A 13765-nucleotide genomic window follows, 5' to 3' on the forward strand; every position below is an offset into this window, starting at 1 on the left:
GGGGCGGAGCAACAGGTAACTTCAGGATCACTCACCAGACAAAAGCGTTGAAGACGTAGACAGGTCCGCGATGCCCGTCAACGTCCAAAGCTTATGTATTCCGGAACTGTACACTAGTATTCCAAACTTCCAGATCCTCTACAGCCCTATTTGGAATTGTGGGTCGAGGTCGCAAACGGGCAGCGGATCGGCGGTGTTGTGGGATGTAACAGTTGCTGCGAGGAGTTGCACCAGTTCCTCGCTGGATGCTGGTAATACTCGTGGGTACCTTGCAGCGGAAACTGCCAGAGTGACAACCCCTCAGGACTCGTCGAGGATGGGATGACAGTTGGGATGACAGAGAACGGAGGGTCCAAGGCTGGTGTGGATGTGCGTTCGGAAAAGCGCGACGGTCGATCAGCCGTCGCTGTGGCTGGCTGCGAGGCGCGAGGCGTGCCCAGTGCTCTCCAGCTTAGCGCGACATCGGTGGTGGGAGAGTGCCTGATGATTCGGCGGTGGTCGTTCGAGGGAAATGGGCTTGACGGGGTCGACGGGCTGCCATCATTATGAAGAAAGGCCTGGGACCGGGGGAGCTGTGTTTTCCCCCCAAACTCGGGGCAACACCGACTTGGCAGCAGCGACACCGACAGCGCCAGGGGCAGCATGAAACACTGACCACCTCCCCTCCACCTGGGCAGCCATGCCATCAGCATCACGACAGCCCGTGCGTGCACAACATCGGAGCATGTCCCGCATCTCCCTATCAAACCACCTGCGTGGCGTCCTGATCCTGCTCCCGTGGCTGGTCTGGCTGTGTGTCGTCGACTTCATCCTCTCCGCGCTGCTGCTGCTGAAGCCCGTTTTCCCTGCGCCCGTCTATCATGCTTCGTCTGCGCTGGCCTACTCCGTCTGGAACTGGATCCAGGCCATCTTCACGCGCTTCAATGGCGCGCGTATTGTCGTGACGACGAGCTCGACGCTGCCGCCTGGGGAGAGCGTTATCGTGATAGCGAACCATATTGCCTGGAGCGACTTCTGGCTTATTCAGGAGGTCGCGAAAAGAAATGGGATGTTGGGGTACTGTCGCTGGTTCGCGAAGCAGGAGCTAAGATGGGTGCCGTTCCTTGGATGGGGGCTCTGGGCCATGGGGATGCCGCTGGTCAGCAGGCAGTGGACGAGGGATCGGAAAGAGATGGAAAGGGTGTTCGGAGGCGTGGTAAAGAGGAGGTGGCCGATCTGTACGTAGCAGCTTCTGTAGATCACTTGGTTGTATCCTTCCTGCGATTGCGTTATACCTTCCAGAACATAGTCTTTGGAGAAAACGTCCTGATGACCGTCTTACAGGGCTCATCGCATACAGCGAAGGCTCCCGCTACAGCGCCAAAACCTACCAGAATACCACCAACTGGTGTCAGTCTCAGGATCCGCCTATACCAGTGCCGCGAAACACGCTCTACCCACGCACTCGTGGCTTCGTCACATCTGTACGCGAGCTGCGATCCTCCAGTATTCGAGCGGTGTATGACTTCACCATCGCATACTCCCGTGACGGCCATTTCATGGCTGCGCCTGAGTTCTGGGAGAGCATTGCGGTTGATGTCAATAAGGCGGGCTACAAGTTCTATGTTCATGTTGACCGTTTCCCACTAGAGGACTTGCCAGAAGGCGACGAGCATCTCGCTGAGTGGTTAAAGAAGCGATGGGTGCGGAAAGACGAGAGACTTGAGAGACTGAAGAGGAAACTCGAGGCCGGAGAGCTCGATGTCGACCTGAAAGATTGAACGCTTGTGGGCTTCAGGGATATATAATACGTCAACGCGCAACATGATCGTAAGCAATGGTTGCTTGCTTCCTGATGATTTCAATGGCGATGCCACAAGGAGAAGACAAGGAGGCATTGTGAGGTAGTTCTAGAGGCGTGCCGGTATCTCGAACCGACCCGCCCCTCTTGAGCAGTCAATTAAATCCAAACTAGACTATATACACTAGCATTCATATGTGACGCTTGTATGTAATCAAAGCGAAAGGGGTATCCGTGTCATCAAAACATGAGCGGAGTGTAGCACGCCTCACATGTACTACATACTCCAAATTTACGCCCGACTCTCTCCCTACCGGGTCAAATCTTTGGATAGCTGTCAAGCTTTTCGTAGATCCGTTCTCTCAAGAGGGGGTTTAGCCGTGAGAGATTGGGGCTCCAAGGCTCTGCGCATCGCCCAAATGCTTTCAGCCTTCCAGATCCAATTCGTAGATTAAACAGATATATCAGCTTCTCCTTCTCCTCCTTCTTCGTGCAAAGCGAGAACCCACTCAGCAACATCGCCTAGACGATCTCTCTGCTCCTAAACATCGACAAGCCCTTCTTCTTCCTCTTCTCTTCCCCAGAAGGCCATACTGTTGGCTGTCCAGGAGCCAGTGCGTCCAGCGCAAGAGCATGACTGTGCTGCTCCTCCCATGGCAAAGACTCCGGTTTCTTTATTCGGCCGCCCAAGCCAAGTCGCTCCTTGGGGGACTGGAACCATCGGGCGGATAACACTGACGGAGCTACCGATGAAGCGAGCGATCTCATGTCCATACTGTCCCGTGGCCGATGCATACTCCTGGTGTCGGTGCTAGGCCCAGTTTCGGCTCTCTCGGTGGGTGCCATAATCGTGCCAGCTGACGACGGCCGGGAGTAACTCGCGGCTGACGACGGCCTGATATCATTGGTAGAAGCCAGAGAAGAATCCCGAGAAGAATCCAGCGAGATGCCTTTGAAGGAATCGGGTCGTGCATCTGATTCTGGTGTGAGTGGGCCACTTGACATGGTGCTCGACGGAAACGATCCCAGGAAGGGCCTTATCCGCTGCGGTATTGGTGGCGGTGCTGTATCCGTATCCAGACTTGGACTTGTAGGAGTAGACAACGGCCTCAATCGCATAGGAATGGGAGGTGGTGGTCCAGTGCTGGATTCTGGCCGCTGTAATATCGTCGATGCAATGCTTGATGCGTCATCGTCAAGCGCCTCGCCTTTGAGAAGGACAGGCTGCGCTTCTCCCGCGAGGAAACCTCGTAGCCACTTTTTAGATTTCGTAGTGACCGGTGCTTCCGGGGCTTTGGTAGTCTCGGATCCGGGTGGCTGGATGACGATGCTATCCGCGGAATGGGGCCATTTCGTGAGACCGGCGTCATCCAATGGGGCGTGATATGCTTCAGCTGGTGAAACCTGTATATGCTTTTCGGGGTGCAATTGTGGTATAGAATGCTCAACAGGCGTCAGTGGCGACATATCAGGCGGTGTCGCGAGGACTGAGCTGTCCTCATTCGTTGTAGGAGTTGACGGGAAGAAATAAGATATCTCTGGTAAACTCGACTGGGAAGGCGTCTTCAGCAGAGGTCTGTGTTTGACAGTCGTATCCTCCTTCACCAAAGGAGGAACAAGTGGCTTGCTAATGCCTCTCCTTTCACTGCTAGTGCTCGATGAACTTGCTGCAATCGAGGCGGTCCGGTTCATGAGACTAGGAAACTCAATGGAAGAGGCCGGCGAATTTGAGCTGTTACTACTGCCAGAGGACTGGCTTGAATAGACAGCGGAGCGAACATGACCAAGAAAGGGGCCACTCCAAGCGGTCGTACTCCCGGACTTAATGGAATCGCTCGCGCTGAACCGTTTATCCTTTGCTGCCTCCTTACGCTTGGCTGATTCTGGAAGGCCGTCCCATTTCGTGTTGACCTTGGGAACAGTCGGTGGCAGCTTCCTGGTCGAAATACCAGGCAACGTGCCAGCCGACATCGCGACGCCGCGCTCTGCGGCCTGTTTTCGCTGCAGCTCCGCGAACTGCTCCAAAGCGTTCGCCGACGGCTCCTTTAAGCTGAGAAAGCCGAACACCGAGCTGCCCTTCTTCTTGTTCTCTTTACCCTGGCCTCCGGACGAGTGGGAGGGAGTCGCGGATATGCGATTTGACTTAGAGCTTCGAACATCGGATTTGGTTGTTTGGGCAGTTGATGGCCGCGATAGCTGTTCATCCGTAGACTTAGTAGAACATGGCATTATTGCGAGGTCGCTCGTGTCGTTGCTGGAAGTTGTTGAAACGGACGCTCCATCGGGCGCAGTGCCATCCGACGAGCGATGCCTCACCGCAAGCTTCGGAACTCGCTGCGGGACATGATGCTCGATGTGAGCCATGGTGGTGTTTCAACCCGGGAAGACTTTTCGCATCACCAACCAGGACAGCGATGAGGCAGGGATAGGAACGTTAATACGGAGTCGTTGATCTTCGTTGAGGCCTATTTAGTATGGAAGAGGAAGACTCGGAGATTCGGTGAGCAAGGACAGGATAAATCTACGTTGAATGGAACTGGGTGTAAACGCTGGCGACGGCTGAGAATATTTGGACTGGGAGAACAGCGATATGAATCTAGGGTGTATCTCAGGTGACAGTCGTCGAGGTTGTAAGTTGTAAGAGGGATGATATGAGTGAAGACGGAATGTGCGGCTGCGGGCGCACGATAAGATAGCTGCCTACCTACCTAGTTCGTTCACTGCTAGTCCGAGTCCGAGAAGCTGAAAAGAGTGAAGGTGAGCATTGCTCGGCGTGCTCGACGTGCTCGGCTCGAAGTCGCCATCCGCTCAATGGGCCCACGTCCAGAGCCCGACGTTGTGGTTAGAGGTGCGCTAAGATCCTGCGGGCAAGTCCGTGACGAAGCATTGACGGCGCGCGTGGGTTAGCGCCTGTCAGCCATTTTCAGCCACTGTTAGCCAATTTCTGCAGGGCGGGTTCGTGAGGAGGAGAGCAGTCGACGATTGGGCCGTCCGAGGGCGCGAGTGAGTTGTCCCTGTTCTTTGCGGCGTGCCGTGGCCGCTGGCCTGCTTCTCTGCCCTGCTTCTCTACCCTGCTTCTTTGCCCTCTCACAGGCGGTCATCTCTAGCGGTTGGCCGTGGACGGGTGGGGAGACGGTCGAGGGGCATTTCAGCTCGACATCGCTCAAGCCACTGCGACCAGAACGGGGCTCTGAGCTCTGATCATTTTCGATTGATCGGTCAGATGCGCGCACCAACCACGCTACAGTATTGTAACTAAGCCCCACGCTACAGTAGACACACGTCGCCAAGCAGCCCTAGAAAGGATACGCGCACCCATAGATTTCCTCCACACATGAAAGCTTCCAAATAGCCGTTCTGTTCACCAGCCAACAAGAGTGAGGCTGCTGGAAGTCAATTTAAAGCCGCATCTCAAGGGCAATCCATCCATTCCAGCTTTGTTAGTTTTCCTACTCCAACTTCCGCGTCATTCAGTCGCCATGATTACCCAGAAGCCCAAAACCCAGGTCTCCATAAGGCGTCTGCCCTTGCGCAAAGCCCTCAGCCGCTGACCGCACACTGCCGCAGCGCGCCAGGAACACACGGCTCACAATCCTCGAACTTGCAGTGATCTGTTGTTGCTTGTCTTTCCTTTGCGCGCCATCTGCCTTTTCGCCCTACGCACCTTACGAATCCGGCCTGTTCTCCGCTCGACTCTGGCAATCGCTGTTTGATCGCCCTGCTGTGACGTTCGCTGTCAAGCACTTGGCTCTTGGGGCGGGATGAGATCAGGCAAAACGGAACGCAGCGAGTGCTTGCGCTGTGAAGTCGTTTTAAGATGAAGACACCGCAAGGGAGCGAGTCGTGTCAACGGCTATCTCAGACAGTCGATCACATAACGCTCCGGCAACGACTCGGGAGATCTGTGTTTGTGCGTTTTGCAACAATGCCCGTGAGCGTACTCCGTACCGCGGTCGCAACGATGCACATCATTCCCTAGTCTGCCACCGGACAAGGGCTACCCAGTTTAGTCCGGCAAGCGGTACCGGGCTTGCCAGGGCCATACACGTCGGACGCGAAAGAAGACTCGCCGCGACAGCAGTCCAGCGCTTGTTTACCGTCAGCTTCACGAAACAATCCACGATCAGCCGCTGTGGTAAGTGTCAGGAGTGACCGATAGAATGGCATGCTTTTAGTTAGCTACTTGGACTATATTGCGGCGCGTTATCTTGATTGTAAAGGCAGCACCATCGTTAGTAAAGCCCTGGATGTTTAGGCTCGCGATGAGGCTTTTTTCTCGTCTGACGTGTGGACGTAAACATAGCACTGCTGGACGAGTATCGTGAGCAACTCAAGAGACCGACGCCTGGAATCCCTTTCGACAGCTGAGACGTCGGCACGGAACTCTGCTGGAGCATAAAGCCTGGAGGGAGCGATTCGTACTCACACCGACTGTTGGGCGATTGATGTGAATTTGTCAAAGAGGCGCTCGTGAAATTTGCTGTGGTGTATTTCTGTGAGTCCTGCGCTTGCAACGTTTGCATGCAGGAGTCAGAAGCCCAAACAGGCAACCGCGATGCTGAAGATGGCCAGGAATCACCACAAACCATCTCATCTTGCAGTGTAGTTCGTGCCTCGACTCATCGTACCGGATCTATTCATACTCGGGCACTACCGGCGCGGTAGGCCTCATCTCATCCTTCAAGCAACTACCCGGCACGATGCCCGGCGGCAAGAAGGGAACAGCACGGCGGGACAAAGGCAAGGGGAAAGCCGTCGACCGAAGACAACATCGAAATTGGCCAGCTCAACCTCCAACGCTCGATAGTTCTCCAGCACTTTCCGAGCCGCGTGCAGGCGCATCGAGCAGTCCCGGGGCGCTAGCGCAGGTTGGCTCCGGCCCTTGTCCATCTCCCGCTTGGCCGCCGCCTGGCCCTTCCACTCACCATCTACTATGCCCGCCCTCACATTTCCCTCCTCCTACCAGACCGCACCCGCCACGTCCTCGCCCGCCGCAGCTAGCTCTGCAAGTTACTCATCACCTGAGCAGTTCGATGCGGGATCCCGCTCACCACCACGGCCGCCTGTGTCGCCGATAACGCCCGTCGCTTCGCACGCCCAGCTCGCGCCCATCGAGGACGTCGAAGATGTCCTCCCTCCTCCCGCTACCAAGTTCGTACCACCACCGCCCCCGGTGCCGATATCAGAGAGCGAGAACCCGGATGCGATAGCCTTGCGCTCCTCGATCTCGCTTCTGCAGCTGCAGCGCGAGAAGAGCAAGAAGGACATCAAGACGCTGGAGCAGATAAAGCAGGCAGCGCTCGCGGACCCAGAAGCGTTCCTCAAGGAGCTTACGGAAGGGAGACTCCGGGGGAAGCATGCTGTTGGGGATATTCTTGGGCCCACGCTGGCGGATCTTATATCCAACGTCGCAGACCAACCCTACAGCGAACTAGGCCGCAACGAAGCGCAAGACAGCCAAGATCCAGCACCGGAGGACAGCACCGCTCCGCTGCCTCTACCTGCCGAGCCGCCCTCAAGGTTCCCTTCTATACCGCAGCCGCAGAACATCTTCCGCACGCCGCCCATCAACTGGGCGAAATACCACGTTGTGGGCGAGTCGCTGGACAAGCTGCACGAGGAGCAGAGGCAGAGACCTGCACCGGGACAGCCGTCACGCGATGACCCGGTTGGTAGAGCGCCTGTGCATGTGATAGCGGCGCCTTACTCGCCATTCACGGACAAGCCGCATCCTATGCAGACGCGGAAGGATTCGAAGAGGATGGGATGACGGGATGGGCATCCAGCGGAAGTGCAGTGGTCCCACAGTAGCAGGGAAAAGAGAGCTCCTGTGTCGCGTGCACGATTGCGGTTTTTTGGGAGGCATAAAAGCGCATGCTACAGGTTGTACCGCAAGGTTGGAAAAGTCCGTCTCAAGGGAACCGACTTGTGGTCTCCTCATTGCGTTACGTCATAGATGGGAAGTTGTTACTACTGGCACGTATAGAACAGTGTTTGAGTTGCAGTAAACATCATTAGCTCTCAACAACGAGGAGTTCACATGACTAGTCTACCACTTTCAACCGCTCAATAAACCGTGATGGAAAGGGTATAAGGCTAACCGCAGAACCCCTGAACAAACTCCCAGATAACTGCACTCCTCAAAGGCCAAATCACCGCGTCACCTTCTCCAACCTTTAGCACCCACCCCTCCTGCACTTAAACTGCTTACCAAACCATCACTGACTAGCCGGCTGCGCAACACCCTCATCAGCCACCACCCCCCTTCCCGTCCTCTTCCCCCTCCTCCCAACAACAAACTCCCCACACCACCACAGCACCCCTAAAAGCCCCACCCCCGACCCCGCCCACGTCAACGCCAAAAACCTCCCTCCCCTCTTCGCCTCCACACTCACCCGATACCCATACATACTCACCACATCCGCCGCCCTGACAACCACAGCCGTGACGACCGCGCTCGCCAGCACCAGCGCCCCGAGCGCCAGCACCGCGAACAGCAGGCTCAGCGCCGCGGAGAGGCGGCCTGCGGAGAAGAGCGCGAAGAACGAGGACAGGAAACTCAGGAAGGCGAGGACGATGGCGAGGATGTAAAGCGTGAAGGCTGTATGGTGTGCGATGCGCAGGGCGGTTATGCCGGTGGAGAGTTCGGTGGGCCAGTGGAGGGTGGAGAGGGTGATGTTGGTGCTGCCGCTGGTGGTGGTGTTGAGGCTGCGTGTTAGGGCGGCGGTGGGGTCGAAGTGGAACAGGGCGCGGGGGCGGGAGCAGGATGTTACGTTTTTGGTGATGGTGGAGCGGGGGGCGGTGGTGCTGGCGAGGGCGGAGGTGGTGTAGGTGCCGCTGCAATAGTTGAGGAGGTGGACGGAGTAGAAGTCTGAGAGGCCGAGCTCTGCGGCGAGGGAGTCGAGGGCGGAGTTTATGGAAGAGGTGATGGAGGAGGAGGCGTTTCGGAAGACGTCGGTGAGGATGTTGTCGCCTGCGGGGACGAGGGTGGAGTTCACGAGGAAGTTATGGCCTATGCGGGAGGTGTTGAGCTGAGCGAGTGTTAGTCAGGATCTAGTTGTAGCGTCGGCTGCCCCTACGTACTGTAACCATGTGGTAGTCCTCCATGAAGCCGGGTTTGTTACCGGCGAACATGCAGAGGAAGCACGGCACCATCGCCGCCAGGGCGCAGAGGCACGGAACGATAGCTGTTAGGCGCATATTGGGCCGCTCAGCGGATGCGAAGTAGGGGAGCCCGAAGCTCGAGAGTCTCTAGCGTAACTAGGACCTAGATTCTCTGACGAGTTGTGCGAACTGTGTCAGAATTCCGCGAAGGGAGCAAAGAGAGTACGTCAAGATAGGTGCAGTGTGGTCACTCGAAATTACAAACGAAATATAGAGAGTGCACGGAAGCGTTTGCTTTCACCCTCTGTCGCCTGCTTGTGGCACATGACACCGCCATGGCCGGTGGATGCGAGGTAACTTTGAGTGTAGAGAGTAGTAACACGTAGACATCTCTGGACACATTCCAACCGAGACCCGTGGAACACTCGAAACTTGAGAGCCAGCCAGAATCAGAGCCGCATTCCAGGATGCTGCGGCCCTTGCATCCTCCAGATGATAAGGGGCAAGCTTCGGTCATGTGTAAGATATCATATCTGAAGTATCATGTGAAAGGGAGGCAATTGCTGTGTTGTAGACTCCGAAAATATTATCTGTAAGGCATTGCAACCCAGAGCGAGAGCAACGAATACCTTCCACGAAAGCAGAATGCGCCTAAAAAGAGCAAGCAAACCAAAAGGGTATCCCATCCAGCAAAAGTACCGTTCAGACCGATGAGCAACGACATGTAATGTCCCAGATAATCCTCCTGACTCGTAGACTGGTCCCGAGCGCCGTATCTGCGCTCATTCCCATGATCAACTGTGCCCCCGCGAATACCTTGTTGCTTCGCGCAACATGAAGTCAGACAGCAGGAGCCATCGCCCCATTGGACCACGTTCTGCCACCCGGACTGAACAAGCTGGTGAGACCCATGTGAGTGGGACACACACGAGCCACCTGTTGAGCGGACTCCGTTCCTGCGGTCCCGCGGTCCCGCGGAGCTTGACAATATCATAATCATCCAGTCGCGAGCCTATTCAGCCACCCATCTCCATTTCTCCCTCCATCCCCCTCAAACAGTCCCAGCAGCACACCTCCCCTTCCTCTCCCTGCTCCACACAGCACCTACTACACACCCTCCTCTTGCCGCAACTCATGATGCACTGCCGTATGCAGATATAACAGGTTCTTCCTCCACAACTCCCGCAGTCAGCATAAGAGTCAAGGTCCCGCCTCTTCGTCGGCTTGCTGTGGCAGATGTGACAGGGTCGGAGCAGGGATGATGGAATGGAGGTCGTTGGTACTGTTGCGATTTCAGCAGGAATGCTCGCTGTGGAGGCTGCGGATGGTCGAGCTGGGGCGTAGCGGTGAGGCTTTAGGGAAAGTATGCGTTTCGCTGTCTTTAGGGGCGGCGGCTCGTTGTACGGGTGGAGTCGGATTGAAGAGGCGTATGTACATGAAGAGTGTGGCCAGAGGGTAGAGGATTGCAGTGGCGGCAAGGGTATCTGGGCGGTATATAAGGCTGTTCTAAGGTCCTCCTTAGGCGTCTGGTGGGCAGCTTTGTCCGTCGAGGACCTTGTAAGCGTTAGCCAACGCGTCTAGTATAGACAGGTAGAAAGAGTGCTTCGAAGATCTTACTTTAGCCCTTCGCAGCTTTCCGTGAGTCTCTTCCGCTTTCCCAGGCTACTGAAGCTGTCATGGTCGAATGAGGGCATGGCGTGGACAGTTGAGATGCTGAAAAGGCCGTGATCTGTGTCTGGGTATGCAAGGGAAAGTACGAGGTTTTGCCTTATTTATACCAGGCTGTGAAGCAATGGAGGGAGCGTATAGGCCTGTTTTCGAGGCGCCCCAACACGGCCAATGCCTTGTGCTTAGCCAGGTGTGACAGTAGCCGTGGCAAGAATCTAAAGAGCGAAGAGAAGGAGCGAAGTGAGCGGAGGCGCTCGACGTCTGCGTTGCCTCGGGGAGCTCAGATTTGTTTAGGTTGGGATGCCGCGGAGGCGGGATCACGGCCTCACGTGGCTATCGGCCCGTATGAATCGTCTACGACCAGCAGTATTATCAGATAACCCGCAGAAATAATGCATGGCTCCTTTTTACCACCGATTTAATTATTGCTATTCGAGGCAGTGTCGGCTGCTGAGTCTAGAACAGCATGTCACAGCGGGGAGAACCTGGAGAGTCCTTTCTCCAGCGTCTAAGTCTGTTGCTTAAGTCTCCTGAGTAGGTAGTATTTACGTGAAAATGTGAGTAGTGCCCCTCAGGAGCATAAGACGACTACCAACAAGAAGCAAAGGCTATACGAATGCCCGACTACAGGCCTTTGGTATTCTCCATGCCCTTCGTCAACGGAGGAGTAGTAGCGCTGCCTGCGTCGCTATCTCTGATCATCTCTCCCTCCACTATGTCGTCTCCCAGCATCATGTGTGCCACATTAACCTTTGGTCCCTTAAACCACTTCCGCGCTGAGACGAACCACCAGATGAGGATGAATAGCATCGGACCACCATATACAAGGGCCGTCCAGTTCATATCCTCAACCCTGGGAGCCTGTGAGCCAAGATACCTCAGTCGCAACGATGAAGAACTTACGTTAACCCCTCTGGTACTGTAGTCCACGGGAAACACATGATCGGAACCATAAGCGCCACAAAAGCAGAAGCGACAATGCCAATCGGGATGCTGAGCTTGCCCAGATTCCATGGGCCGGGCCGGAACCGGTCTCGAACGAAACAGACGCGGATGAAGATAGGGATTGTAAAGGCAACGAATGCAGCAATGGCGCCGACAGAGAAGAGGGCTCCGATGGCGAGTTCGCCGGCGAAGATCAGTAGTAGAAGCAGCATGCCGATGAAAGCATTGAACCACACGGCGTTGACTGGCGTCCGTGTAACCGTGTTGACTGTCTTCAAAAGGTTCGACAGCGGACCAAAGCAGTCATCTCGTGCGTAAGCGAACGTGACTCGCGAGGCTGCGATCATGCATCCTTGACCCATGAAGAAGCCGGCGATGATGGTGAGCGCAAGGATGGTGATGGCGATCCGCTGCGGTACGCACTGGATAAGGTATGCCGCAAAAGGCTGGCCCAATTCAGACTCCAGTACTTCGTCGATGTTCACAACGGTATAAGCAACGACCATCTGCAGAAACCAGCCTGTGATCCCGCCAACGCTGGAAGTCAAGACAATGGCTCTCGGTGACGCAAGGTTGGCATTACTGCACTCCTCCGCCAAGTGGAACGCGCTGTCATATCCGGACATTGTCCAAATAACTCCAAGAAATGACATCAGCACCGAGATGCCTGCTGGGAATGTCGTGCCCTCGTATATAGTACCCCACACTTCACCAGAAGGGGCAAATTTAGGCAATCCTCGTGACTCTCTGTCCGTCGCCGCAGGAATGAGGATAATGACGACTACAAGCGCAACCATGTTGAACGTTGAGCCAGCCGCATTGACCTGCGCCAACCACTTGGTCGGCAAAGATGCCATGACTCCGTGGACGATCATCAGGAGTATCGTGAGCAGGAAGGTCTGGTAGTTTGTGGGAACGTATTCCGGATTCATGATAGATCCAGAAGCCAGCATCATAGCAGCCGCACCGTAATTGACAGATGGAGCAGCCGTTACCTGGACCAACCAGTTGGACCATCCAGTGATCCAGGCGGCGAACGGTCCCCATCCCTTAGGCGCAAGGACGGCCGCTGCGTAGTAAAGACCCCCACTTGTCGGCATGGACGAGCACAGCTCTGCCATTGACATCGCGACGCTCTGAATCCCAATCATGGCGAGCAGCCAGCCCCATGTCATCCCAGCAGTCCCGGCGTAGCCCATACCATAGTATAGCGTGCTGGCGAAGCTGGGAAGCAACCCCAAAACGGCAAAGCTGACACAGAATGTCGTGAAGAGGTTGAATTCGCGCCTGAATTCCGGCTTGTATCCAAGCGCAGCCAGGACCTCATCGTCCGCACCGAGGTCGGGGTTGTCCGGATCGTACGGTACATCGCCGTCTGCAGCCGCAATTCACGGTCAGAACTGTGAGTATATAGATGGCCATCTGGAAGTCCACTCACTCGGAAGCACCGAGGTCACAGGCTCATCGCCCACACTCTTGTGGCGGCGCGACGCCGATACGACACTTGCGCGTTTCGTGTCCATTGGGAATTGGGAGACACTCGGAGAAAGTAAAGATGCACAGAACGACTGAAAGCGAAACCTTGACAACAGAGAGGAAACGAGGCTTGATAAGTATGCTTTACCTTGCACCTCCACACCACCGGTACGATATAATTAAGCCAAATGCGGCATCTGCAGCCTTCTGGGCGAGATACCCACGGCTCTTGACCACTAACATGAATTGATGGTCTTCCGGCAGCCCTGGCAAACCTGGCGGGCGGGGGACTCCACGGATGGTCTGCATGATCGAGGTGCAGCAGGGATGGACTCCGCCAAGTGCGGCCATCGCCTACTTCCCGCCTGGTGCGGCAGAGGGCTGGAGTTTCTTATCTCCCCACTCTGCTGCTGGACGAATTATCATGCAAGCGCATGTCTGAAGGGTGGGCATTGCGCCAATCGACGGGGGAGTGAGAGGAGAAATGGTCAGATTGACAAGGGAGCTCCAGCTCAGCGAACGGCTAAACACATGGGATCAAGCAAACCCTGCCTCTTTGAAGCCTGAGAACCCAGGCTGTACCTGCCGCATGCGGTAATCCTGTGTCCAATCCTTTCTCAAATGCTGCACCGAATGCACCCTGGAGAGCATTATGTTCTTGGGAGTTGACGTTGGAGCTCGATGGTGAACCTCGTGGCGTCCAAGCGTCGTGTCGTGGCGCGCACGCGTCCTCGGGGCTTGAGATAGCCGCATGTGGGGAAGTTTCCATTGAGTAATCATATCCGCTTCAGC

General features: G+C 55.7%; 5 protein-coding genes across 5 annotated transcripts; 2 read left to right on the forward strand and 3 right to left on the reverse strand.

Moving 5' to 3' along the window:
• Nucleotides 1–724: 724 nt before the first annotated feature.
• Nucleotides 725–1760, forward strand: W97_01200 (uncharacterized protein; the record flags this gene model as incomplete). The annotated part of the gene is made up of 2 exons (XM_007779109.1): nt 725–1217; nt 1324–1760. The coding sequence occupies 2 exons, from the start codon at nt 725–727 to the stop codon at nt 1758–1760; spliced, it is 930 nt and encodes a 309-aa protein (XP_007777299.1).
• Nucleotides 1761–2302: 542 nt separating this feature from the next.
• W97_01201 (uncharacterized protein) lies at nt 2303–4144 on the reverse strand (the record flags this gene model as incomplete). Its single annotated transcript, XM_007779110.1, has 1 exon — nt 2303–4144. One exon carries the CDS (start codon nt 4142–4144, stop codon nt 2303–2305), a length of 1842 nt encoding a protein of 613 aa, XP_007777300.1.
• Nucleotides 4145–6713: 2569 nt separating this feature from the next.
• On the forward strand, nt 6714–7550 carry W97_01202 (uncharacterized protein; the record flags this gene model as incomplete). Its single annotated transcript, XM_007779111.1, has 1 exon — nt 6714–7550. The coding sequence occupies one exon, from the start codon at nt 6714–6716 to the stop codon at nt 7548–7550; it is 837 nt and encodes a 278-aa protein (XP_007777301.1).
• Nucleotides 7551–7998: 448 nt separating this feature from the next.
• Nucleotides 7999–8980, reverse strand: W97_01203 (uncharacterized protein; the record flags this gene model as incomplete). Its single annotated transcript, XM_007779112.1, has 2 exons — nt 7999–8811; nt 8864–8980. The coding sequence occupies 2 exons, from the start codon at nt 8978–8980 to the stop codon at nt 7999–8001; spliced, it is 930 nt and encodes a 309-aa protein (XP_007777302.1).
• A 2196-nt stretch (nt 8981–11176) lies between these two features.
• Nucleotides 11177–13020, reverse strand: W97_01204 (uncharacterized protein; the record flags this gene model as incomplete). The annotated part of the gene is made up of 3 exons (XM_007779113.1): nt 11177–11405; nt 11456–12872; nt 12936–13020. The coding sequence occupies 3 exons, from the start codon at nt 13018–13020 to the stop codon at nt 11177–11179; spliced, it is 1731 nt and encodes a 576-aa protein (XP_007777303.1).
• Between the last annotated feature and the right edge of the window lie 745 nt (nt 13021–13765).

Source organism: Coniosporium apollinis, assembly GCF_000281105.1.
Source record: "Coniosporium apollinis CBS 100218 chromosome Unknown supercont1.4, whole genome shotgun sequence".
Lineage (NCBI taxonomy): Eukaryota > Fungi > Ascomycota > Dothideomycetes > Coniosporium > Coniosporium apollinis.